This window comes from Mobula hypostoma, unplaced genomic scaffold (genome assembly GCF_963921235.1).
Source record: "Mobula hypostoma unplaced genomic scaffold, sMobHyp1.1 scaffold_60, whole genome shotgun sequence".
NCBI lineage: Eukaryota > Metazoa > Chordata > Chondrichthyes > Myliobatiformes > Myliobatidae > Mobula > Mobula hypostoma.
The window spans coordinates 125,623-151,877 of record NW_026948213.1 but is presented as its reverse complement, the minus strand read 5'-3'; the positions used below and the strand labels follow the sequence as shown (position 1 = coordinate 151,877).

The following is a 26,255-nucleotide window of genomic DNA, read 5'->3' as shown; positions in this document are numbered from 1 at the left end:
TGGGGGCTTATATGGGAGGCAGGGTTTGAAGGTCGGCACAACATTGTGGGCTGAAGGGCCTGTACTGTGCTGTACTATTCTACGTTTATGTTCTATTGATGGCCTGTTTGATTGTGGACCAACAAAAAGGCTTTCCTTAATCTTTGCATCAGTTATTCTGGGAAGCATCTGTCTCAAATATCAAAATCCTTCATAGTAATTTTTGTGCCTGGTGACAGCAAAATCCATCCTCACAGTCCTGAACCCAATAATTATTACTGAAACCTGTCCTGCCGTGCAGCAGCCACGCCGCCTAAGCATGCCCAAGCATGCCTGGAAAAGATAAGAAACTTTCCAGCTTACGTTGTAGGCAACATTTTAATTGAGTTGAATTATGAATTGAAATAATAGACGTAAGCTTATTAAAAATGGTGTGTGATAGGGAAATTTCATGGTGATTTTCTTGATCAGTAGCCCAGATTTCACAAGATACACCTAAAGGTATTCAGGAAGCAAAATCTTTGTTGTCCAGTGTAATGGATTGGTCGTAATATAATTGTCAGACTCCAACTCCAAAACGGGATCAGGCGTGAGTTTATAGTAAACTATAGGGTCTTTCATGACTTTGTATCCTAAAGCAAGATTCTGGTGAATGATGCTTGCCACTTGATGGTGCCTGTGTAAGTAACCAGATTGAAATTAATTGTTGTTGGATACTCTAATGTTTCTCGTTTCAATTGACAGGTTCTGCTTTGGAGCCCGACAGAGGCACAGCACACTTCGTCTTGAACTTGTTAGTCTTTTAATGTGCATTTTTGTTATTTTTGTGTCAACTGCCTGGTCCTGTATTGACACAAGAAACCACTCAGTTAATGGGAAAAGGTCTCCAGCTTTGAGGCTGATGTTGGACGCTTTCCTCGTTTACTCACATCGTGGGGATCTCATCCATGGACAATTACACTCATCTATTGGCTAACTCTTTTTTTCAATAGCAGTGTTTCCCAACCTATTTCACCCGGAGTGCCGTGGGTCAAGGCGAACTGTCGAGCACCCTCGTTGCTAATTTATGCATCCCCAACAACGTTTGTTACGTTGGTATGGTCGGACGAGATTGCCGAGTGTCAGACGCGTTGTGATGACGAATGCTCACGGCCTGCAGTGCTAGGCTTCTTCCTGTGACCCAGCGCCACATCCTTTTCTGGAAGTGCCTGTTCTACTAACGGTCGGTCAGGTCTGGTGTCTCAAGTTAGAGCAGATTACTGCCCCATCAGGAATCTTGAACGCGCCCCGGTGAGTGTTATTTGTTCCTAAAGCCATCTTAGGACATGTAACTGCCCCCAGAGGGAATCACTGTTCTATTGTGATAATTTCCTCATCTCTCTGGGTTGGCCTTTCATTTCAGTTCAGAATAGCACATGCTTGCACCGTGTTGGATCCTGCTTTCATTGATGAAAATACATCCTTTGAAGAGTTACTGTGAGTGGGACAGAGGGAGTGGAACTCCCTCAACACTGAGTGTGCACAGCTTCCTCAACATCTTGCTCCCTCCTCTCTCCATAGTGCGCTCACTTTATCTGTCACCCCTTTCCTCCCTACCCTTCACCCTCCTCTCACTCCTCAGCACACCATCCTGATTCCCTCCTCCATCTTCTCTTACTCGCCCCTTCCTCCTCTCCTCCTCTCCGCTCACACTTTTACACCCATTCCGTCTCCCTCACCTCCCTCTCTTACTCCGCTCACCTCAACTTTCTGTCACTCTCACTTCTCTTCTCCCCTTTCTGTCTACAAACCACCACCGTCCTCACCCGCTCCCCACCCCTCCCAACCATGACAGACCGACACTGAATCTCGGCCTGTGTTCACACCAGGATAGCACCCCGTCCCACGTCACGATGTGCGATGGTGACAGGGACACAATTGTCGACAAGGCAACCAGCCTTGGTGTTCTGTCTAGACACCGGAACTCACTGACATTCGGAGTCGGATGAAGCAGACACTGAGGGAGAGAGAACCAAGGGGAAGAGGGAGACTGGTTGAGGGAGAGTGAGCGGGACAGACTGAGGACAGATGGGAAGGAAGTGTCCAAGGCGAGAAACAGAGGGGAGAGAGATGGCGGCGACAACCAGTGAGGGGAGAGAATGGCGGGAAGTGAGATGGACGTGGGTGAGAAATAAATGGGGAGTGAGTGAGGGGGCACAGAGTGGCGTTGGAGGGAATGACGGAGGAGAGAGATCGGAGGGAATATGGGAGGGAAGAGAAATGGGCAGTGGGAGTTAAACGGGGATGGAAACTAGAGATTGAGATGGTGGGAGATAAACGAGGGTAAGAGACGGGCTATTAGATATCTCTGTGGATCAGTAGGAGAGAAACGAAGAGGGATCGAAAGGGCCGTTCATTTTAAATTGAGACATATGGAAATTATTGGAATTTTAAATCTTCCTTGTAATTTATTTTAGGATCAGTGAAGTGTCTATCTATCTATCTATCTAGTTGAGTTGAATGTATGTTTTTCTTAAGATTCGCTGCCCCGAGGGCGTGAAGGCGGGTGTCTGGGTACATTTGAGGTGGAGATAGAGGGGGATGGGCACAGGAGCATAGATCAGACACGGCCGTGTTGAATAAACATATTACCACAAGACTTCCTCCTCATTTCCCTTCTGAATTGATTTCCCTGTAGTCTGGGGGTGTGCCCCCGGTCCTGGGCTCTGCCTTAAGGGAAACATCCTGTCCACATCCTCCCTATCTCGGCTTTTCAATATTCGGGAACTCCCCCTTCTAAACTCCAGCGGGAACAGGCACAAAAACACCAAATACCATGAACTGTGGTCTTGTTAATCAGTCTCATGTGCAGCACCTTGTTTGTTAAAGACCATCTGAAAATCCAAACAAACAACATTCACCGCCGTTCTTATTTCACCAAAGAATTCCAACAGATTTATCTGGGAATATTTCTCCCGAGGAAAACCATGACGACTTTGGCTGTACTTTATCATACGCTCCAAGTACCCTGAAACCTCATCGTTAATGGACTCTAACATCTTCCCAACTACTGAGGTCAGACTAACTGTCCTATAATATCATTTCTTATGCCTCCCTCCCCTCTTAAAGAATGGAGTGGCATTTGCAACTTTTTAGTCCGCCATAACCATTCTCAAATCTAGTGGTTCTTAAAAGATCATGGCTGATTCTTTAAGAGAAAAATGAGGGGGAGCTTCTTCAATCAGAGGTGGTGATATTGTGGAATGGGCTGCAAGAGCAAGTGACCGGTTGGATTTCAACATTTAAGAGAAGTTTGGATGGGTTCATGGATGAGAGGGGTATGGGGGATATGGTCATGGTGGAGGTTGCTGGAATTCGCAGATTGATGGGTTGGCACAGACTAGATTCTCCGTATGGCATTATTCTGTGCTGTACTGCTCTATGACCCGAATGTCTGCACAAACTGCACAAACAGTTAACAGTTTCTAAACCCTTGGGTGTACATCATCTGTCCGGGAGACTTGCCTGCCTTCTGTCATAATGGAGGAGCTGGGGCGGACCCAAATGCAGGTCACAAACACGTTTTGTAGTAGGGTTAACTAAATTGACTTTATTACTCATTACAGGAAGAGCAAAACGGAAGCAGGAATAAGCGTAATGGACATGTCACAACGGGGGCATTGGGAACGGACCTAACTGGAAGACATAGACACTGAAGTACAAGGAACAGGACTCAATTAGAGTAGGGACGTGACAGGATACAGGCAAGAAGAAGGGACAAGAATGCAGACTTGGGCTACGGAAAGCGGGACCAGGACTAGAAACCATGGACTAGGAGACAAGGCTTCGATTCCGAGCCCGAGACTGGACAAAGACCCAGAACCTGGGTCTTGCCTCGGGCTCGGACTCCAGAACCAGGCAAGGACATGACATGGCTTCAGAGCAGGATGAGGCTGGGGTCTAGAGGCCTGAGCCTGGAGACAGGCTGGGGTCCTGCGCCTTGAGCTTGGATGCAGGCTGGGGTCCTGGGCCTTGAGATTGGCTGCAGGCTGGGGTCCTGGGCCTTGAGCTTGGCCGCAGGCTGGGGTCCTGCGCCTTGAGCTTGGCTGCAGGCTGGGGTCCTGGGCCTTCAGCGTGGCTGCAGGCTGGGGCCATGGGTCCTGAGCTTGGCTGCAGGCTGGGGTCTTGCGTCTTGAGCTTGGCTGCAGGCTGCGGTCTTGTGTCCTGAGCTTGGCCGCAGGCTGGGGTCCTGGGCCTTGAGCTTGGCCGCAGGCTGGGGTCCTGCGCCTTGAGCTTGGCCGCAGGCTGGGGTCCTGCGCCTTGAGCTTGGCCGCAGGCTGGGGTCCTGCGCCTTGAGCTTGGCCGCAGGCTGGGGTCCTGGGCCTTGAGCTTGGCCGCAGGCTGGGGTCCTGCGCCTTGAGCTTGGCCGCAGGCTGGGGTCCTGGGCCTTGAGCTTGGCCGCAGGCTGGGGTCCTGCGCCTTGAGCTTGGCCGCAGGCTGGGGTCCTGCGCCTTGAGCTTGGCCGCAGGCTGGGGTCCTGCGCCTTGAGCTTGGCCGCAGCCTGGGGTCCTGCGCCTTGAGCTTGGCCGCAGGCTGGGGTCCTGCGCCTTGAGCTTGGCCGCAGGCTGGGGTCCTGCGCCTTGAGCTTGGCCGCAGGCTGGGGTCCTGGGTCCTGTGGTTGGCTACAGGCTGGGGTCCTGGGTCCTGGGTCCTGAGCATGGCTGCAGGTTGGGGTCTTGTGCTTGGCTGCAGGCTGTGGTCTTAGTTCTTCGAGGCTTGTGTTCTTGGAGCTTGGCTTGGGATCTTCGAGGCTTGGGTTCTTGGGGCTTGGCTTGGGATCTTCAAGGCTTGTGTTCTTGGAGCTTGGGTTGTGATCTTCGAGGCTTGGATTCTTGGACCTTCTCCTGGGCAGGACGTGGAACTCCTGGGCAGGACGCGGAACTTCACCCCACGGAGGCAAGGACAGGAAGGGACAGAACCAACCGCAGGGTAACGGCAATTACGGCCTGGCTTACCCAACAGAGGCAAGGACAGGAAAGGAGCTCAATCCAGGGTGGCTCTGAGTCTCGTGGCACCCAGCAACCTTGGCTGGCTACAGAAACGGCCAACTCCATACCACAATGACTGCTCCAACGAGTGGCAACAAGGCTCCATGAAGCGTTGGTCCTCCAACCAGGCCTAGAGATCATGAATGGTTTCACTAGCCTTCCATCAGCAGGTTGCTCCAAGGGGGACTGACGAGACAAACCAGCAGACCACACTCAACCCCAAGGCTACTTATATTCCAAGCTTAAAGATGGGAATCAGGTGCCTATGATTAACTCAACCAAACGAGGGACAGCTGGAAGACCTGAGTCCATGGACCTGAACCGGAATGCAGACTTCACGGACCGGACCATGACAACACAAGGACTCAGGCCCTGGGCTAGGCTGGGACTCAGGGTCTGGGCCAGGACTCGGTGTCTTCCTCACCGCCGACTCAACCTACAAATTATCCTTTAAGGAATCCTGCACAAGTGCTCCCAAGTTTAGACTATTTGGAAAATAGTGTATTCAGTATTTCTTTTCCCAATGTGCATGGCTATACACTTCCCGACACGGTATTCCATCTGCTTCATTTACACCCTTTCCTCTAATCGCCAAAGTCCTTTTATAGCCTCTCTGCTTCCTCAAAACTACCTGACCCTTCAGCTCTCTTGATACGATCGGCAAACTTTGCAATACAGCTATTAATTCTGTCATCCAAGTCCTGTGGAACATTGCTAGTCACCGGCAGCCAACCAGAAAACATCCCCTTTATTACTATCCTCTGCATCTGCCAATCAGCCACTGTTTTATCCATGCAATATCTTTCCCATGTCAAGTGACCGGTAACAATGAATATAGAATTGAGTCAGGGTTTATAAAAACAAACAAACATTTACTAAACTCTTCCTTCAGTTAGTCCTGACGAAGGGTCTCAGCCTGAAACGTCGACTGCACCTCTTCCTATAGATGCTGCTTGGCCTGCTGCGTTCACCAGCAACTTTGATGTATGTTGCTTGAATTTCCAGCATCTGCAGAATTCCTGTTGTAAACATTTACTAAACTCTGCTCAAAAGTAGCAAAATGTATTTAAACGACTAACTTAACCGGAAGTTAACTAATCTACGGCAACTCTGAAACAGTTCTTAAAAGGGTAAATGTGAAAACAGTTCTTAAAGTGGTAAATTCGAACCCAGTTCTTAGAATGGTAAATTCGAAAGTCCAGGAGATTTATACAGCCAATTAGGAGAGACTTTCCTAAAGTAATGAATTCCTCGAGGTCGTGACATTACTGCTGATTCCAGCCGGAACCTGCCTTGTCCGCAGGATTCACGACAATGGAAATAAAATGGTTTAAAGGAACTGACCTTTTCCTCTGGAGAATAGATACTGCACAATCCTTCCTGCTTTAGCAGAGGATATGTCAGATGCAGGTCACTATTTCTTGAACGAAGATTCAATAAAGGTCGATCCTCTCCAATACAGCCGAACAACATCAGCTTTACTTGACTCTGCGAGTTGCTGTACTTTAGTAAGGTCTTCACTCTCCAATACTACTCACAATAGAAAGTAGACCTCCACTTTAGAGGGAAACTAAACGAATATGCAGCATAACGGAGTATCTGACGAATTAAATAACAAAACTAAACTTAAAACTCAACTGGAAAAACTAACCACATCACACCAGAGGTCTCCCTTTATATACCTGGTGAGAACATATCATCACGTGACCTCACATCGGTGGGAAAATTACATCATGTGACCTCCACAAGACGATTACATCATGCTCATCACATACTTAATTACATCATAGAAACCATAGAGACCATAGAAACTACAGCACAGAAACAGGCCTTTTGGCCCTTCTTGGCTGTGCCGAAACATTTTCTGCCTAGTCCCACTGACCTGCACACGGACCATATCCGTCCATACAACTCCCATCCATGTATCTGTCCAATTTATTCTTAAATGTTAAAAAAGAACCCGCATTTACCATCTCATCTGGCAGTTCATTCCATACTCCCACCACTCTCCGTGTGAAGAAGCCCCCCCCAATGTTCCCTTTAAACTTTTCCCCCTTCACCCTTAACCCACGTCCTCTGGTTTTTTCTCCCCTTGCCTCAGTGGAAAAAGCCTGCTTGCATTCACTCTATCTATGCCCATCATAATTTTATATACCACTATCAAATCTCCCCTCATTATTCTATGCTCCAGGGAATAAAGTCCTAACCTATTCAACCTTTCTCTGTAACTGAGTTTCTCAAGTCTCGGCAACATCCTTGTAAACCTTCTCTGCACTCTTTCAACCTTATTTATATCCTTCCTGTAATTTGGTGACCAAAACTGAACACAATACTCCAGATTTGGCCTCACCAATGCCTTATACAACCTCATCAAAACATTCCAGCTCTTATACTCAATACTTTGATTAATAAAGGCCAATGTACCAAAAGCTCTCTTTACGACCCTATCTACCTGTGACAACATTTTAGGGAATTTTATATCTGTATTCCCAGATCCCTCTGTTCCACTGCACTCCTCAGTGCCTTACCATTAACCCTGTATGGTCTACCTTGGTTTGTCCTTCCAACGTGCAATACCTCACACTTGTCAGTATTAAACTCCATCTGCCATTTTTCAGCCCATTTTTCCATCTGGTCCAAGTCCCTCTGCAGGCTCTGAAAACCTTCCTCACTGTCCACTACACCTCCAATCTTTGTATCATTGTATCATCATGGTCATAAGACAGTCACAAGATACCCATGAGGTATGCAACACGTTATATCATCAGCTCATAACTTGTTAACCAGCGTCATGTGTGGCACCTTGTCAAACACCCTCTGAAAGTCCAGGTGCACATCATCAACCGATTCTCCTTTGTCTATCTTGCTTATTACCACTTCAATAAATTCAAAGAATTTCAACACACTTTTCAGGCAAGATTTTCCCTTGAGGCAAACATGCTGAAGGACTATTTTATCATGTACCTCGAAGTGCCCTGAAAACACATCCCCAACAACCGACACTAATATCTATCCAACCAATGAGGTCGGACTAACCGTCCTAAAACTTCCGTTCTTCTATTTCTCTCCCTTCTTGACTAGCAGAGTGACATTTCCAAATTTGGAGTCTTCTGCAACCATATCAGACTTCATTGATTCTTGAAACATCATTACTAATATCTCTACAATCTGTTCGGCCACCTCTTGCAGAAATCTGGGATGTACACCATCTGGTCCAGGTATCTATTTACCTTCAGACCTTTCTGTTTCCCAGGAACCTTCTCTCGAGTAATGGCAACTTCACACACTTCTGACCATGGACATCTGGACTTCCACCTTCCCGTTGGTTGCTTCCACAATGAAGACTGATATGAAATACTTATTCAGTGCACCTGCCATCTCCTTGTCCCCTATTACTACCCACCCCACCCTCCCCAGGCATCATTTCCCTCTGGTCCAATATCCACTCTTGCCTCTCTTTTACACTTTATGTATCTGAAGAAACATTTGGTATCATTTTTGATGTAATTAGCTAGCTTCATATTCCATCTTTTCTTTCTTAATTAATTTTTTAGTTGCCACTTGTTGGTTCAGAAAATCTTCCCAATCATCTAACTTCCCACCAATTTTTGCTCTGTTATCTGCCCTTTCTTTGGCTTTTATGTTGGCTTTGCCTTCTCATCAGCCGTGGTTGTATGTTGTCTTTAGAATAGTTCTTCCTTTTTGAAACGTTTATATCCTGTGTCTTCAGAATTTCTCCCGTAATTACAGCCATTGATGCTTAGTCGTCATCCCTGCCAGTGTTTTTCTCCCTATCAAATTTGGCCAATTCCTCTCTCATGCCTCTGTAATTGTCCTTATTCCACAGTTGTACTGATACATCTCACTTTAGCTTACCCCTCTCAAATTTCAGGATGAATTCAATTATATTATGATCGCTTTCCCCTCAGGGTTCTTTTACCTCAAGTGATCTCATTCGGTTCATTGCACAACACCAAATCCAGAAATGCTGATCCCCAGCTGGGCACAACCAGGAGGTCGGTGACCAGTGGAGTGCCTCAGTTATCTGTTCGGACCCTTAATCTTTGTGATTTTTAGAAGAAACCTGAATGAGGAATTGAAGGGATGGGTTAGTAAGTTTGCTGATGACACAGACGTTGGGGGTGTTGTGGAGAGTGTGGAGGCCTGTCAGAGGTTACAGTGGGACATTGATAGGATGCAAAACTGGGCTGAGAAATGGCATATGGAGTTCAACCCAGGCAAGTGTGAAATGGTTCATTTTGGTAGGTCAAATATGATGACAGAATGTAGTATCAATGGTAAGACTCCTGGCATTGTGGAGGATCAGAGGGATCTTGGGGTCCAAGTCAATAGGATGCTCAAAGCAGCTGCACAGGTGGACTCTGTGGTTAAGAAGGCATACGGTGTATTGGCCTTCATCAATCGTGGAATTGAATTTCAGAGCCGAGAGGTAATGGTTGCAGCTATATTGGACCTTGGTCAAAACCTACTTGGAGTACTGTGCTCAGTTCTGGTCGCCTCACTACAGGAAGGATGTGCAAACAAAATAAAGTGCAGAGGAGATTTACAGGGATGTTGCCTGGATTGGGGAGCATGCCTTATGAAAACAGGTTGACTGAACTCGGCCTTTTCTCCTTAGAGGTGACCTGATAGAGGTGTATAAGATGATGAGAACCATTGATTGTGTGGATAGTCATGGGCTTTTCCCCAGCCTGAAATGGCTGCCACAAGAGGGCACAGGGCTTGGGAGTCGGTACAGAGGAGATGTCAGGGGTAAGATTTGTACGCAGAGAGTAGTGAGTGCGTGAAATGGGCTGCCAGCAACAGTGGGGGAGGCGGACACTATAGGGTATTTAAAGAGACTTTTGGATTGGTACATGGAGCTTAGAAACAGTTATGGGTAACCCTAGTAATTTCTAAGGTAGGGGCATGCTCGGCACAACTTTGTGGGCTGAAAGGCCTGTATTGTGCTGTACGTTATTTTACGTTAACACATCAGAAGCAGGGAAAATGACCGATAATGTGGAAATGAGCCATGAATAAGGAGGTTAACTACCAATGTCATTCTTCCTCAGCCCAGAGATTTGAGGAATGAAAAGCAGGTCAGATAGAACTGCCTCAACTTGACTTCTTCAGTCTGCAGAAAATTCAAGGGGAACCTCTTCACCCACAGAGTGGTGACTGTTTGGAACCCATCACCACAGGGAGAGCGAGAGATGAACAACAGGGGAGGATTGAAAAGGACTGTCGTGGAACAGAATCACTGGCAGGGTCCAGCCGGCCTGAGTTGACTCTTTACTGTACACAGGGTGTGTTATAAATTCACTAAGTACCGGAGACAGAGTTTAAAATAAACTGATTTATTTGTCCCAGATCCAGAATATTAATCTCCAGTCCCATTAAAGGTGAATGTGTAGCAGAAGAAACTCCTCCCATGCCCAGTGACCAGGGTTTCAGGTTTCAGGTTTATTATCACCATCATTTTAAGTGAAATTTGTTGATATAGCAGCAGCAGTTCAATGCAATACATATTTTGACATAGATAATAATAATAATACATAAATTAAAACATAGTAAATAAACAAGTAAATCAATTATGCATAATGAATATATTATTAAAATGTGTAAAAACACACATGCTGCATATTAAAAAAGTGTCCAAAGTTTTCAAAGTCCATTAAGGAATTGGATGGCAGAGGGGAAGAAGCTGTTCCTGAATCGCTGAGTGTGTGCCTTCAGGCTTCTGTATCTCCCACCTGATGGCAACAGTGAGAAAAGGGCATGCCCTGGGTGCTGATGGTGCAGAACTGGGTGTGGTGACCAGCAGCAGTAATTGCAGAGATCAGCACCAACAGTCACTCTCGAAATTGCATTCAGCAATGGTGATGGACAAATATCCGGTATGCAGCTTACTGAAACTTTCTCCCCAGTGTGAACCCTGTAGTGTGTCACAAGTTTAGTTTACTGAGCGAATCCCTTCGAACATTCACAGCAGTGTATGGCCTCTCCCCAGTGTGAACTCAATGATGCACATTTGGTGGAGATGGCTGAGAGAATCTCTTCCCAATGTCTGAGCAGGTGAACGCCCTCGACCCAGTGTGAACTCGCTGGTGTCTCTGTAGGCTGGATGACCGAGAGAATCTCTTCCCACAGACTGAGCAAGTGAACGGCTTCTCCCCAGTGTGAACTGACTGGTGTCTCTGTAGGTGAGATGACCGAGAGAATCTCTTCCCACAGACTGAGCAGGTGAATGGCCTCTCTCCAGTGTGAATTCGCTGGTGTCTCAGTAGCTGAGATGACGAAGTGAATCCCTTCCTACAGTCTGAGCAGGTGAATGGCCTCTCCCCAGTGTGAAGTGCCTGGTGTCTCTGTAGGCTGGATGACTCAGTGAATCCCTTCCCACAGTCTGAGCAGGTGAACGGCCTCCCTCCAGTGTGAACTTGCTGATGTACTTTCAGATTGGATGACGGAGTGAAACTCTTCCCACATTCTGAGCAGGTGAACGGCTTCTCTCCTGTGTGAACTCCCTGATGTACCTTCAGTTTATATGAGCAAGTGAATCCCTTCCCACAGTCTGAGCAGGTGAATGGCCTCTCCCAAGTGTGAACTCGCTGATGTACCTTCAGTTTAGATGAGCAAGTGAATCCCTTCCCACAGTCTGAGCAGGTGAACGGCTTCTCCCCAGTGTGAACTGACTGGTGTCTCTGTAGGTGGGATGACCGAGTGAATCCCTTCCCACAGTCTGAGCAGGTGAATGGCCTCTCTCCAGTGTGAACTCGCTGATGTACCTTCAGTTTAGATGAGCAAGTGAATCCCTTCCCACAGACTGAGCAGGTGAATGGCTTCTCCCCAGTGTGAACTGACTGGTGTTTCTGTAGGCTGGATGATTCAGTGAATCCCCTCCTACAGTCAGAGCAGGTGAATGGCCTCTCTCCAGTGTGAACTCTCTGATGTCCCTTCAGTTTATATGAGCACGTGAATCCCTTCCCACAGTCTGAGCAGGTGAACGGCTTCTCCCCAGTGTGAACTCGCTGGTGTCTCTGTAGCTGGGATGATCGAGTGAATCCCTTCCCACAGTTTGAGCAGGTGAATGGCCTCTCTCCAGTGTGAATTCGCTGATGTACCTTCAGTTGAGATGAGCAAGTGAATCCCTTCCCGCATTCTAAGCAGGTGAATGGCCACTCCCCTGTGTGAACTGACTTGTGTACCAGTAGTTTGGATGACCGAGTGAATCCCTTCCCACAGTCTGAGCAGGTGAATGGCCTCTCCGTGGTGCGAACTCGCTGGTGAGCCATCAGGTCAGATGACCGAGTGAATCCTTCCCCACAAATTCAGCAGATGACCAGCCTCTGCCCAGTGTGAACTGACTGGTGTGTCCACAGGTGGGAGGACCGACTGAATCCCTTCTCACACACACAGAACAGGTGAATGGCCTTGTCCCAGTGTGAACTTGCTGATGTACCTTCAGTTGAGATGACCGAGTGAATCCATTCCCACTGTCTGAGCAGGTGAATGGCCTCTCCCCTGTGTAAAATGACGGGTGTGCCAGTCGGTCAGATGATCAAGTGAATCCCTCCCCACAGTCTGAGCAGGAAGGATGATCGAGTGAATCTCTTACTCCAGTTCTTAAATATCTGGACAGAGACAGAAAAACTGGCGTGTTGTGTTCGAGATTCCTGTAGATAGATTCCTCGTCGTTTTTAACCTGTAAAAACATTTGCAAAATCCATCAGTGGGTGAAGGACAACATTTCACACCAGATCACTTTAGTCACCAAGGAGTGATCTGACATCACACTGTTACAGTGAGGGTCAACACAAGTTGGAGAGAAAAATCATCTTCTAACTTCTGTCCCTATCTAACTGTGATACCACTTTCAGTGAAATATAGACCTGTATTCCCAGATCCCCTTCTTCTACAACACTCCTCAGTGCCCTACCAGTCACCGTGTACGGCCTATGTCCTATCAAAAAGCAACACCCCACACTTGTCTGCATTAAATTCCATTTTTTTGGTTTCACAACCCATTTTTCCAGCAGGTCTAGATTGCACTACAAGCCATGATAGTCTTCCTCGCTGTCCACTACACCACCAATCTTGGTGCCATCCACAAATTTGCTGAAAAGTTAACCACACTATCATCCAGATTACTGATATAGATGACAAACAACAACAGATCCAGCACTGATCCCTGTGGCACACCACTAGTCACAGGCTTCTAGTCAGAGAGGCAACAATCTGCTACCACAGTCTGGCTTCTCCCAAAGACAATGTCTCATTCAATTTACTATCTCATCTTGAATGCTGAATGACTGAACCTTCTTGACCAACCTCCCATATGAGACTCTGTCAAGTGCCTTGCTAAAGTCCATGTGGACAACATCCACTGCCTTGCCTTCATCCACTTTCCTGATAATTTCCTCGAGAGACTCTATAAGATTGGTTAGACATGACCTACCATGCACAAAGCCATGCTGCCTATCCTTAATCAGTCCTCATCTATCCAAATACTTATATATCCAGTTCCTGCACATACGTTCCAATAACTTTCCCCCTACTGATGTGAAGCTCACCAACGTACAATTTCCTAGTTTATTTTTAGAGCCTTTCTTGAACAGCAGAACAACATTGGCTGTCCTCCAATCCTCCAGTACCTCACCTGTCACTGAGGATGATTTAAGTATCGGTGCTTGGGCCCCGACAACTTCGGCACCTGTCTTCCACAGGGTCCTAGGGAACAACTTGTCAGGCCCCGGGGATTTATCCACGGTAATGTGCCTTAAGACAGCAAACACCTTCACCTCTGTAATCTGTACAGGGTCCATGAAGTTGATGCTGCTTTGCCTCACTTCTATAGACTCTGTGTCCATCTCCTGAGTAAATACAGATGCGAAAAAACAATCTCCTCCATCTATTTTGTCTCTTCATATAGATTATCATTCTGATGTTCCAGAGGATTAATATTTTCCCTTGCAACCTGTTTGCTCTTAACATGTCTGCAGAATCCCTGAGGAGTCTCCTTCACCTTGTCTGCTGGGGCAACCTCATGCCTTCTTTTATTTCTTTCATAAGTGTTCACTTGAATTTCCTGTACTTCATAGGAAGGAAGGAAGGAACGTCGACTCAGACCATGAGAGGCCTGCATTGGGCATTTTCATGCCTTACAAGGCACAGGTTGGAAGTCTGTGTGGGGCGCCACTCCTTGCACAGACACTAGAGCAATGTGTGGTTAAGTGCCTTGCTCAAGGACACAAACACGCTGCCACAGCTGAGGCTCGAACTTCATAAGTTCCCCATTTGTTCCTATTTTCCTGTACCTGGTATGCACCTCCTTTTTATTGATCGGGGAGATGAAAGCCAAAGGGGTGATAGAGCTGCATGGTGGGAGGTGGCGGTAGGGGGATGTTTACACTAAAGTTGCAGGGGGAATGGGAGCCTGAATAACAGAACAGATAGTGGAGGGGTTGTGGAGACAGATGTTGTTCAGTCCTCAGACAAAGTCAGGAATGAAAAAGTTGAGCATGGTGCAGTGAATATGCCGAGCCCTGTATATTTCAATACAAGGAGCAGTGTAGGAAAGGCGGATGTGTTCAGGGCATGGATCAACACCTGGAATTATGACACTGGGATCTGGCAACTGTGGACTGGGACAGGCTGCTTTATAGCAAAGGTGTGCTTGGTCAATGGGAGGCCTTCAAAGCGAAATTTTGAAAGTGCAAAGCGGGTATGTGCTTGTCAGAATAAAAGGTAAAGATAGAAACTGTATCTCTTGGTTTTCAAGAGATATTGAGACCCTGGTGAAGCACAAAATGGAGTTGCATAACAGGGATAGGCAGGCAGGTTCTTATGGAGTATAAGAAAAGCAAGAGAACACATAAGAAATAAATCAGGATGTCTAAAAGAAGGCATGAGGTTGCCCTCTCAAAGAAGACATAGGATAATCCTAAGGGATTCTAGAGATAGATTAAGAACAAAAGTATTGCAAGGGACAAAGTTGGTCCTCTGGAAGACCAGAATGGTAATCCATGTTTGGAACCAAAGCAGATGGGGAAGATCATCTCTATTTACTCAGGAGATGGGCACAGAGTCTATCGAAGTGTGGGAAAGCGGCATTAACATCATGGACCCTGTACAGATTAAAGAAGAGGGGATGTTCACTATCCTGAGGCAGATTAGGGTGGATAAATCTCCAGGGCATGACAAGGTGCTCCCTCGGACCCTACGGGAGGTAAGTGCAGAAATTGTCGGGGCCCCTAGCAGAGATAATTAAATCATCCTTGGTGACAGGGGGAGGTACCAGAGGATTGGAGAACAGCCAATGTTGTTTCGCTGTTTAACATAGAACATAGAAATCTACAACATATTGCAGAGCCTTCAGGCCACAAAGTTGTGCCGACCATGTAACCTACTCTAGAAACTGCCTAGAATTTCCCTAACGCATAGCCCTCTGTTTTTCTGAGCTCCATGTACCTATCGAAGAGTCTCTTAAAAGATCCTATTGTATCCGCCTCTACCACCATTGCTGGCAGTGCATTCCACTTACCCACCACTCTCTGTGAGAAAAACTTACCTCTGACATCCCCTTGATACACATTTTCAAGCACCTTAAAACTGTGCCCCCTCGTGTTAGCCATTTCAGCCCTGGGAAAAAGTCTCTGGCTATCCACACGATCAATGCTCCTCATCATCTTATACACGTAAAAAAGGCTCTGAACATAAACAAGGAAATTATACATTGCTTTGAGGATTTGTTCAAAGTATACACAATTACGAGGGTAAATGCAAGCAGGCTTTTTCCACTGAGGTTGGGTGGGACTATAACCAGAGGTCATGGGTAAGTGGTGAAGGTGAAAATTTAAGGGGAATATGTGGGAAAACTCTTCACTGAAATGGTTGTGACAGTGTGGAATGAGATGCCAGCACAAGTGGTTCATGCCAGATCAATTTCATCATTTAAGAGAAGCTGGGATAGGTACCTTGATGGTAGGGGTATGGAGGGCGATGGTCCCGGTGCAGGTGGTTGCATTAGACAGCTTAAATGTTATCATCATTGTCTAGAGGGGACAAATGGCCTGTTTCTGCACAGAATTTCTCCATGTTTCTATGACAGAGAAGCTGGCCAAACTTGATTGGAAGGGGAAACTGGTAGGAATAACGATGGAGCAGCAATGGCTGGAGTTTCTGGGAGCAACTCGGGAGGCGCATGGTAGATACATCCCAAAGAAGTGGAAGCATTGGAAAGGCAGGAGGACACAACCGTGGCTGAAATGAGAAGCCAAAGCCAACGCCAATATAAAAGCCAAAGAGAGGGCAAATAATACAACAAAAACTATTGGAAAGTTTTTAAAACCAACAGAAGAGAACTAAAAAAAAAAATCAGATATGCTCAGGGCATTGATTTATGATTTGTAGTCAGTAATGAGTCTTGGTAGCACCCAACAGTCTGAGGAATTTAGAGAAACAAGATCTCCAGGGCCTCAATATCTCTTGAAAACCGAGGATCCCTGCACCAGTTACCTTTCAACTTTTAATTTGGCATGCTCATATAAACTCTACACATTCAATATTCCACTTCTGAAGGCCTCCCACTTACCAAGTACACCTTTGACAGAAAACAGCCTGTCCCAAAACACACTTGTCAGACCCTTTCTGATGCCATCAAAATTGACCTTTCCCCAATTTAGACCATAAGACCATAAGACAAAGGAGCAGAAGTCGGCCATTCGGCCCATCGAGTCTGCTCCGCCATTTTATCATGAGCTGATCTATTCTCCTATTTAGTCCCACTCCCCCGCCTTCTCACCATAACCTTTGATGCCCTGGCTACTCAGATACCTATCAATCTCTGCCTTAAATACACCCAATGACTTGGCCTCCACTGCTGCCCGTGGCAACAAATTCCATAGATTCACCACCCTCTGACTAAAAAAATTTCTTCGCATTTCTGTTCTGAAAGGGCGCCCTTCAATCCTTAAGTCATGCCCTCTCGTACTAGACTCCCCCATCATGGGAAACAACTTTGCCACATCCACTCTGTCCATGCCTTTTAACATTCGAAATGTTTCTATGAGGCCTCCCCTCATTCTTCTAAACTCCAAGGAATACAGTCCAAGAGCAGACAAACGTTCCTCATATGTTAACCCTCTCATTCCCGGAATCATTCTAGTGAATCTTCTCTGTACCCTCTCCAATGTCAGCACATCCCTTCTTAAATAAGGAGACCAAAACTGCCCACAATACTCCAAGTGAGGTCTCACCAGCGCCTTATAGAGCCTCAACATCACATCCCTGCTCCTATACTCTATTCCTCCAGAAATGAATGCCAACATTGCATTCGCCTTCTTCACTACTGACTCAACCTGCAGGTTAATTTTAAGGGTATCCTGTACGAGGACTCCCAAGAATCTCAACCTGTGGTCCAGACCTCTCTTTTTCCATATTGACTTGGAATCTCATGGCATTAAGATCACCAGATACAAAGTGTTCCCATACACTAATTTTTGTCACTAGCCGTGGATCATTTCCTAATAGCTTTTTGCACACTTCTACATTGGGAATTCTACATGTTGATGAAGGACACATTTGACAAACTCTACCCCAGATAGTCCTTTTCCAGTATGGCCAACCCAGTCAATATTTGGAAAGTTAAAATCACTTACTATATCAACATATGTTTCTTGGCATAGTCTGCAATCTCTCTACAAATTTGTTCCTCTAAATCCCTCAGACTGTTGGATGCAACCAAGTCCCAGTAATGGCTACAATATCATGATTCCATGTCCTGAGCTCATCTGGATTTCCTACGATGCTTCTTGCATTGTGATATACACAGCTCTGCACATTCATCGCACCATGCTCAACCTTCTGATTGCTGACTTTGTCTGAACAACATCTGTCTGGGTGTCAAGAAAGCAACCTCTCCCTCAATGTCACAAAAAAAAAGGAACTGGTTGTGGACTACAGAAGGATTGGAGACATCAATCGATCTGGAGTTGAGAGAGTAAACAGCTTTAAGTTCCTCGGCATGAACATCACCGAGGATCTCATCTGGTCTGTGCACACCGGCTGTGTGGTATGTGGCTGTGTACCTCTTCCACCTCAGAAGCTTGAAGAAGTTTGGGATGGGGTCCCAAATCCTAAGAATTTTCTACAGGGACACAATTGAGAGCATCCTGACTGGCTGCATCACTGCCTGGTATGGGATCTGTATTTCCCTCAATCGCAGGGCTCTGCAGAGAGTGGTGCAGACAGCCCAGAGCATCTGTAGATGCGAACTTTCCACTATTTAGGGCATTTACAAAGACAGGTGCGTAGAAAGGCCCGAAGGATCATTGGGGATCCGAGTCACCCCAACCACAAACTGTTCCAGTTGCTACTCTCCAGGAAATGGTACCACAGCATAAAAGCCAGGCCCAACAGGCTCCTGGACAGCTACTTCCACCAGGCCATCAGACTGATTAATTCATACTGATGCAATTGTATTTCTGTTATAATGACTGTACTATTTATTATAGATTACTAGAAATTACACATTGCACATTTAGATGGAGAATTAATGTAAAGATTTCTACTCCTCCTGTATATTAAGGATATAAGTCATTTCAATTCACCCTCTCCACCATCTGTTTTGACATTCTGGCTCCAACCCCACCTGCAACTTTAATTTAACCACCACTCCCTGTCACACACTCGCACTAGCTAGCAAGCCTCACCACTGGGATATTAGACCTCTGCTAGTTTTAATTCCCTAACTAACCAATCCCCTATCAGCCCTTTGACTTTCCTCTGCTAGGTAATCCCCCCTAACAGTTTCTAAAGTGGTCCACCTGTTGTTATGTGGGATAGCAACAAGAGAACTCTGCGATGGCTGTTTAACCTCATTCCCCTTCCTGACTCTCACCCAGTTTCCTGTGTCCTGCACCTTGGGTGTAACTCACCTCTCTTCATGTCATATCTATCATCCCCTCCAACTCCCAAATGATCTGGAATTCATCCATTTCCAGCTCAAACTCCCTAACGTGCAGGGTTACAAGCTGCAGCTGGATGCACATCTTGTAGGTGAGGGTGTCATGGACACTGGAAGTCTCCCCACCTTCCCACCAATGTCCCATCTAATTTGTAGTGAGCGGTGTGCCAAAAAATCTTGGGATGTGCAATTTTTACCCAGTGACAACAATATGTGCACACTGAACTTTAAATAGAGAGGTATTCATTTTAACAGTTAGTAAATCACTGTCAATATGAACTTTGATATCCTCTGGGTTTGATCAAGTTCATGTGCATTCTCACACAACCTACGTAGCAGGCCTGTAGAGGGTTAGGAAGAATTTTCTCACTCAAGATTTTGCACACCATCCATATCTGATTTGCTTGCTAAATGACACTTTCAAAAGTCAGATTTCCAAATATCACTCCACTTCCTCCCACTTGCAAATTTTCCAGCAACTTTTGCATCGCCACAATACACACAGTTTCTGTTTTGTACATAAATATTTCCCCTGAACCCTCCCCCCAGGTGACTGACGGCGCTGAGCTTATTGATGGCAATGCCAATGAATATGACGGGAAGGGCAGTAGTCGGTCCGGCACATTTGTGATGTGAAAGCTACTTGTTGCCCAGGACAAAGGTGTTTGATATAATCATGTACCCATACAGAATGGGTCAAAACGTGTTCTCACGAGTAGAAAAGTCCAGAACAAGAGCAGGTAGAAGGAGCAACACACACAAAATGCTGGAGGAACTCAGCAGGCCAGGCAGCATCTAAGGAACAGTACTAATGCTGAATTCCTCCAGCAATTCGTGTGTGTTGCTTGGATTTTCAACATCTACAGATTTTCTCTCGTTTGTGATAGGAGGTAGAACAAAGGTGATTTAAAAGATTTGTTCCGTTTCTCCGAGTTCCCAATCCTTGCATTTAGACAGCTGGAGCTCAGCTCTGTCTGAGAGATCCATCGGTTCCCATTCCCTCATCAGCCGGAAGCTCCCCGGGACCCGTGTACGGATCGTGGGGCTGAGAGAGAGGGAAGGGAACAGGACTGTCCCGGAATCGCGGGTCACGGTGTCCGGAGTCACAGTAAATGTCCCTCAGTCGGTGTTGAAAACCCCACCAGTAAACTGTCTCTTACCTGGAGCCGATTTTCCGAGGCCTTTAGTGTACTGCGCGCATGCGCGATATTCGGGAATAAACATCAACCCTGACGCATGCGCATCTGATCGGTGCTTCGGCGACGGCGAAAATTGTTATGCAGAGCTTTCTGGTCGATCACAGTGACATTAAAAGTTTCTGCAAGCTTCAGTTCCATGTCCAGATCTCAGTTGTTTATTTTTGTGTAGAGTACTCAGTAGCTGTTTTAACATAGAAAGCAGATCCCATAAACGATTTGCTCATTATCAACAGCTATTCCGTCTATCTAATGCCAAAGTACAATCCTCTTACAAATGCAAGAGATTCTGCAGTTGCTGGAAATACAGAGACGCACACACACACAATGCTGGAGGAACTCTGCAGTTCAGGCAGCAAATAAGCAGCGGAGTTCACAGGCTAAGCATACTGAAGGAGCTCGGCCTAAACGTAGTCTATTTATTCCTCTTCACATTTGCTGCCTGATCTGTTGATTTCCACCAGTAATTTGCAAAAATCAACCACCTTTTTTTTTCATTCAACCAATTTCCAAATGTTTCTGATCTTTCATTTGTAGCCATATCCTGCTGGTCTGATTTCTCTTCCTCCTCGCAAACTCTAGACCCCATCATTCTCTGGAGCCCCAAAGCCCTGACTCATACTGCCAACTCTTTCTGACTCCGCTCTATCGAAGATTCATTCGCTAGTCTGCTGTCAGGCTTGAGAGGCGCATTGCAACAACCCAACTGTCTGAAGCACAGTCCTTTCAAATTAGTGAAAATGACACAAAACGTTGGAAAGAGCGGGGAAGGAGTTTAACCAACTTCGTCCAGAGCCTTGAAGAACATCAAACCCACAGCGAGCTCATCGTGTTATTCAGCCTGGAGACAATCATGCAGGAAATTCATGCAGGTGTATAGGATGATGAGAGGCATTGATCCTGTGGATAGCCGCAGGCTTTTTCCCAGGGCTGAAAGGGCTAACACGAGGGGGATAGGTTTAAGCTGCTTGGAAATAGGCACAGAGGAGATGTCAGAGCTAAGTTTTTTTCACAAGGAGTGGTGTGTGTGTGGAATGCACTGCCAGTGACGGTGGTAGAGGCAGATACAATAGGGTCTTTTAAGAGACTAGGTACACGGAGTTCGGGAAAATAGAGGGCTATGCGGCAGGGTAATTCTAGGCAGTTTCTCGAGTAAGTTACATAGTCGGCACAACATTGTGGGCCAAAGGGTCTGTAATGTGCTGTAGATTTCTATGATTCCATGAAATTCAAGGGAGATCTCTTCTCCCACGAGTGGTGACCGGTTACAACCTGTCTTCACAGGGAGACTGAGAGGTGAACGGCAGGGATAGATTTTAAAATACAGATATGGAACAGAAACTGATGTGAAGTTGCTGGTGCTGCAGCAGATGGGATGATTGAGTCAAACTCTTTGCTCACTCCGGACAGAAATGTGGCCTCTATTTATTGTGAACTCACCGGAGCATCACAAGGTGGGTTAACTGAATGAGTCTCTTCGCACACACGGAGCAGGTGATCGGCCGCTTCCCAGTGCGAAGCTGTTGGTGTATCTGCAAACACGAAGAATTCTGCAGATGCTGCAATTTCAAGCAACACACATAAAAGTTGCTGGTGAACGCAGCAGGCCAGGCAGCATCTCTAGGAAGAGGTACAGTCGACGTTTCGGGCCGAGACCCTTCATCATGACTAACTGAAAGAAGCACTAATAAGAGATTTGGAAGTGGGCGGGGGGGGGTGGAGGGGAGATCAGAAATGACAGGAGAAGACAGGAGGGGGAGGGATGGAGCCAAGAGCTGGACAGGTGATTGGCAAAAGGGATATGAGAGGATCATGGATCTGGAGGCCTAGTGAGAAAGATAAGGGGGTGGGGGGAAGCCCAGAGGATGACAAGGGGTATAGTGAGAGGGACAGAGGGAGAAAAAAGAGAGAGAGAAAAAGAATGTGAGTATATAAATAAATAAATAAATAACGGATGGGGTACGGGGAGGGGAGGTGGGGCATTAGCGGAAGTTAGAGAAGTCAATATTCATGCCATCAGGTTGGTGGCTACCCAGACGGAATATAAGGTGTTGTTCCTCCAACCTGAGTGTGGCTTCATCTTGACAGTAGAGGAGACCGTGGATAGACATGTCAGAATGGGAATGGGATGTGGAATTAAAATGTGTGGCTACTGGGAGATCCTGCTTTCTCTGGCGGACAGAGGGTAGGTGTTCAGTGAAACAGTCTCCCAGTCTGCGTCGGGTCTCACCAATATATAAAAGGCCGTATCGGGAGCACCAGATGTAATATATCACCCCAGCCGACTCACAGGTGAAATGTCGCCTCACCTGGAAGGACTGTCTGGGGCCCTGAATGGTAGTGAAGGAGGAAGTGTAAGGGCATGTGTAGCACTTGTTCCGCTTACAAGGATAAGTGCCAGGAGGGAGATCGGTGGGGAGGGTTGTGGGGGGACTAATGGACAAGGGAGTCGCGTAGGGAGCGATCCCTGTGGAAAGCAGAGAGAGGGGGAAGGGAAAGATGTGCTTAGAGGTGGGATCCCGTTGGAGGTGGCAGAACTCAAGGAGAATTATATTTTGGACCCGGAGGCTGGTGGGGTGGTAGTAAGGACAAGGGGAACCCTATTCCTAGTGGGGTGGCGGGAGGATGGATTTGCGATGGCCGACTGAATCCCTTCCATAGTGAGAGCCAGTGAATGACATCACACTGCTATCAACGTCATGGCGATGTATCCAATCAGATCACGGACATGGACACGTGATCGGGCTCTCCTTGTAGCGAGTGGGACGCTGTCTTCTCCAGCATCTCCACCTCCACATTCAAGGATCGGCGGCATTCAAGCGCTGGTGAACTGACAGATACAGCGGAACGAACGTGATGTTGTGTTTGTGATTCCCATACACAAATCCTTTGACTTTTCTACACTGTTAAAAGTTTACAAAGTACTTCAGTGGGTGAAGGACAACATTTCAACTCAGATAATTTTAGTCTCCATGGTTTCTTGTGATAGAAACACTGTCAGAGTTCAAAACAATTTGGAGGAACAAGACTTCATCTTCTAACTGGCTTCAGTTCCGGCATCAGGCACAATATCAAACTCTCTGCTTCCCTCTCTGTATGAAAATGGGTCATTCCTCCCCTTCATCAGTCTGTGACTTGGCTCAGTTTGTCTGTCTCCTTCGCATTCTGAACATGCGCCACACACCCACTGAGATCACGTTTTATTTACACGGCTGCGACTAGAGACTTTCAGATTATTATGTCCCTCCTGTCATTTAATGGTAGTGGCGGATTCCATTGCTGGGATCAGTGTACAGTCACTGTGCTTTTGTGAATAAAGCGCCATTCTCCAATTTAGAATCTCAAGCCGTGGCGAAAGCCTATCGTTTGTATATGTAAATTGTATTTATGGCATTGTGATAACCAGATACTATCGCCCTCCACGACCTCTCTATCTAGTCCTTTCAATATTCGACTTCTAAGAAACGTTGCCAACACAGACCCCTAAGGAAAGGCAGGAGATGAGGTTTAATCACAGCCAGTGGGATGATTTACAGGGTAATAGAGGCGTGGTGCAGATAATACAGTAAATACTGGACAGAAAGTGTTGGATTTGAATGCACGCTGCATAACAAATAAAATGGACGATCTTGAAATTCAGCTACAGGTTGGCAAATATGATGTTCTGACCCACTCTGAAACTTGTCTAAAGGATAGCTGCCATTGCGAGCTGATATACGGTATATCAGAAAGGTAGGTTAGTAGACAAATAATGCTGCAAGGCCCTGTGTACAAGGTAGATAGGTGGTTGGCTATCGGGGTCCGAGGAAGACAAGACATTGTGCAGTCATCTATGGATATTCATGTGGCTTCGGAGGCCGAAGGCGGAAGCACACAAGCAGTTGCAGGTTGGACATGGAATGGCGGTTGTTTGAACGGATGCAGACACAGCTTTGTGGCGTCGGTCTCCTGCTGCTGCAAGGCGCTGATTTCGGTCATCCTCAAAGTCAAATGCAGCCTTTCTGGTCAGGGTGCGCCACGCAGCCCTGTCGGCTGTGGACTCCTCAAATTGTCGCGTTGTCGTTGTACGATTTAATCTTAAATCATTGCAAAGAGATGACATCGGATCGGAAGGAGTAGAGCCTCTATGGGTTGAATTAAGAAATGGCAAGGGTAAAAGGACCCTAATGACAGTTGTGTACAGGCCTACTAACAGCAGCCGGGATGTGGATTACAAATTTGGCAAGAGATAGAAAAGGCGTGTCAGAAAAGTAATGTCATGATAATCGTTGGGGATTTTAACAAGAAAGTGGATTGGGAAATCCAGGTCAGTACTGGACCTGAAGAGAGAGAATTCCTTGAATGTCGAAAGGATGGTTTTTTTAGCATTGCCTGTTGTTGAACCCACTAGGAGATTGGCTGTGCTGGATTGGGGGTTGTGCAACGATCCGGAGGTGATAAGACAGCTTAAGGTTAACGAACCCTTAGGGAACAGTGATCACAATATGATCGAGTTCACATTGAAATTTGAGAGGGAAAAATAAAATCCAATGTGTCGGTATTTCAGTAGAATAAAGGAAATTACAATGGCATGAGAGGGGAACTGGCCGGAGTTGACTGGAAAGGGACATTTGCAGGAAGGACAACAGTGCAGCAATGGCTGGAGTTTCTGCGAAAAATCAGGGAAGTGTAAGACAGACTTTTTTTCCAAAAATTTTCAAAAGGAAGAAGGACACTACCGTGGCTGACAAATAAAGTCAGAACCAAAATAAAAGGAAAAGAGAGAGCATACAAGGAAACCAAAGCTAGTGGGAAGATAGAGGATTGGAGAGCTTTTAAAAACTTGCAGAAGAAATCTAGGTAAGTCATTTGGAAGAAAAAAGATGAATTATGAGAGGAAGCAAAGAATAATAACAAAGAAGATACTGACATCTTTTTTAAGTATATAAAGGGTAAAAAAGGAGTCAAGGTTAGATAGAGGACCAATACAAAATGACGCTGGAGATATTGTAATGAGAGATGCAGAGATGGCAGTGGAACTGAATGAGTTGTTTGCATCAGTCTTCACAGTGGAAGACATCTGCAGTATATCAGACATTCAAGAGTGTCAGGGAAGTGAAGTTTGTGCAGTGAAAATTACGCTTACGAAGGTGCTCAGGAATCTTAATGGTCTGAGCGTGGATAAATCTCCTGGACCTGATGGAATGCACCCTCGGGTTCTGAAAGAAGTAACTGGGGAGATTGTGGTGGCATTAACGACGATCTTTCAAGAATCGACAGACTCCGGCATTGTACCGGATGACTGGTAAATTGCAAACGTTATCCGCAATTTAAGGAGGGTGGGAGGCAGAAGAAAGGAAGGTATAGCCCTGTTAGCTTGGCATCAGTGGTTGGGAAGTTGTTGGAATCGATTGTTAGGGATGAGATTATGGAGTACCTGAGACACATGACAAGATATGCCAAAGCCAGCATGGATTCCTGAAAGGAAAGTCCTGCCTGAGAAATCTACTGCAATTTTTCGAGGAAATTACAAGTCGGGTAGACAAAAAGATGCAGTAAATATAGTGTACTTAGATTTTCAGAAATCCTTTGACAAGGTGCCGCACATGAGGCTGCTTAGCAGAATGAGAGGCCATGGAATCACAGGGGAGCTACTAGCGTGGGTGGAGCATTGCTGGTTGGCAGAAAACAGAGAGTGAGAATAAAGGGATCCTTTTCTGGCTGGCTGCCGGTTACCAGTGGAGTTCCACAGGGGTCGATGTTGGGACTGCTGCTTTTTACGATGCATGTCAATGATTTGGACTATGGGATTAATAGATTTGTGGCTAAATTTGCCGATGATACAAAGATAGCTGGAGGAGCGGGTAGTGTTAAGGAAACAGAGAGCCTGCAGAGAGACTTAGATAGTTTAGGAGAATGGGCAAAGAAGTGACAAATGAATACAAAGTTGGAAAGTGTATGGTCATGCATTTTGATGGAAGAAATAAATGGGCAGACTACTATTTAGTTGGGGAGAAAATTCAAAATGCAGAGATGCAAATGGACTTGGGAGTCCTTGTGCAGGATACACTAAAGGTTAACTTCCAGGTTGAGTCGGTGGTGAAGAAG

At 46.3% G+C, this 26,255-nt stretch overlaps 1 protein-coding gene across 3 annotated transcripts; it reads right to left on the bottom strand.

Annotated features, from left to right (window-relative positions):
- Positions 1 to 10,421: 10,421 nt before the first annotated feature.
- Positions 10,422 to 20,326, bottom strand: LOC134341882 (zinc finger protein 229-like). Of its 3 annotated transcripts, XM_063039817.1 has the most exons (3): positions 20,133 to 20,326; positions 15,577 to 15,715; positions 10,422 to 12,711 (listed from the first exon to the last, which is right to left on the bottom strand). In XM_063039817.1, the coding sequence occupies exon 3, from the start codon at positions 12,299 to 12,301 to the stop codon at positions 11,027 to 11,029; it is 1,275 nt and encodes a 424-aa protein (XP_062895887.1). In that variant the 5' UTR covers positions 12,302 to 12,711; positions 15,577 to 15,715; positions 20,133 to 20,326; the 3' UTR covers positions 10,422 to 11,026. The 3 variants fall into 3 exon arrangements, with proteins under 3 accessions (XP_062895887.1, XP_062895889.1, XP_062895888.1); XM_063039819.1 differs by lacking the exon at positions 15,577 to 15,715 and having other exon boundaries at positions 20,133 to 20,325; XM_063039818.1 differs by lacking the exon at positions 20,133 to 20,326 and having other exon boundaries at positions 15,577 to 16,731.
- Between the last annotated feature and the right edge of the window lie 5,929 nt (positions 20,327 to 26,255).

Coding starts and splice junctions, on each gene's coding strand:
- LOC134341882 (XM_063039817.1), bottom strand. CDS start 12,301: ATGGCTCACCAGCGAGTTCGCACCACGGAGAGGCCATTCACCTGCTCA.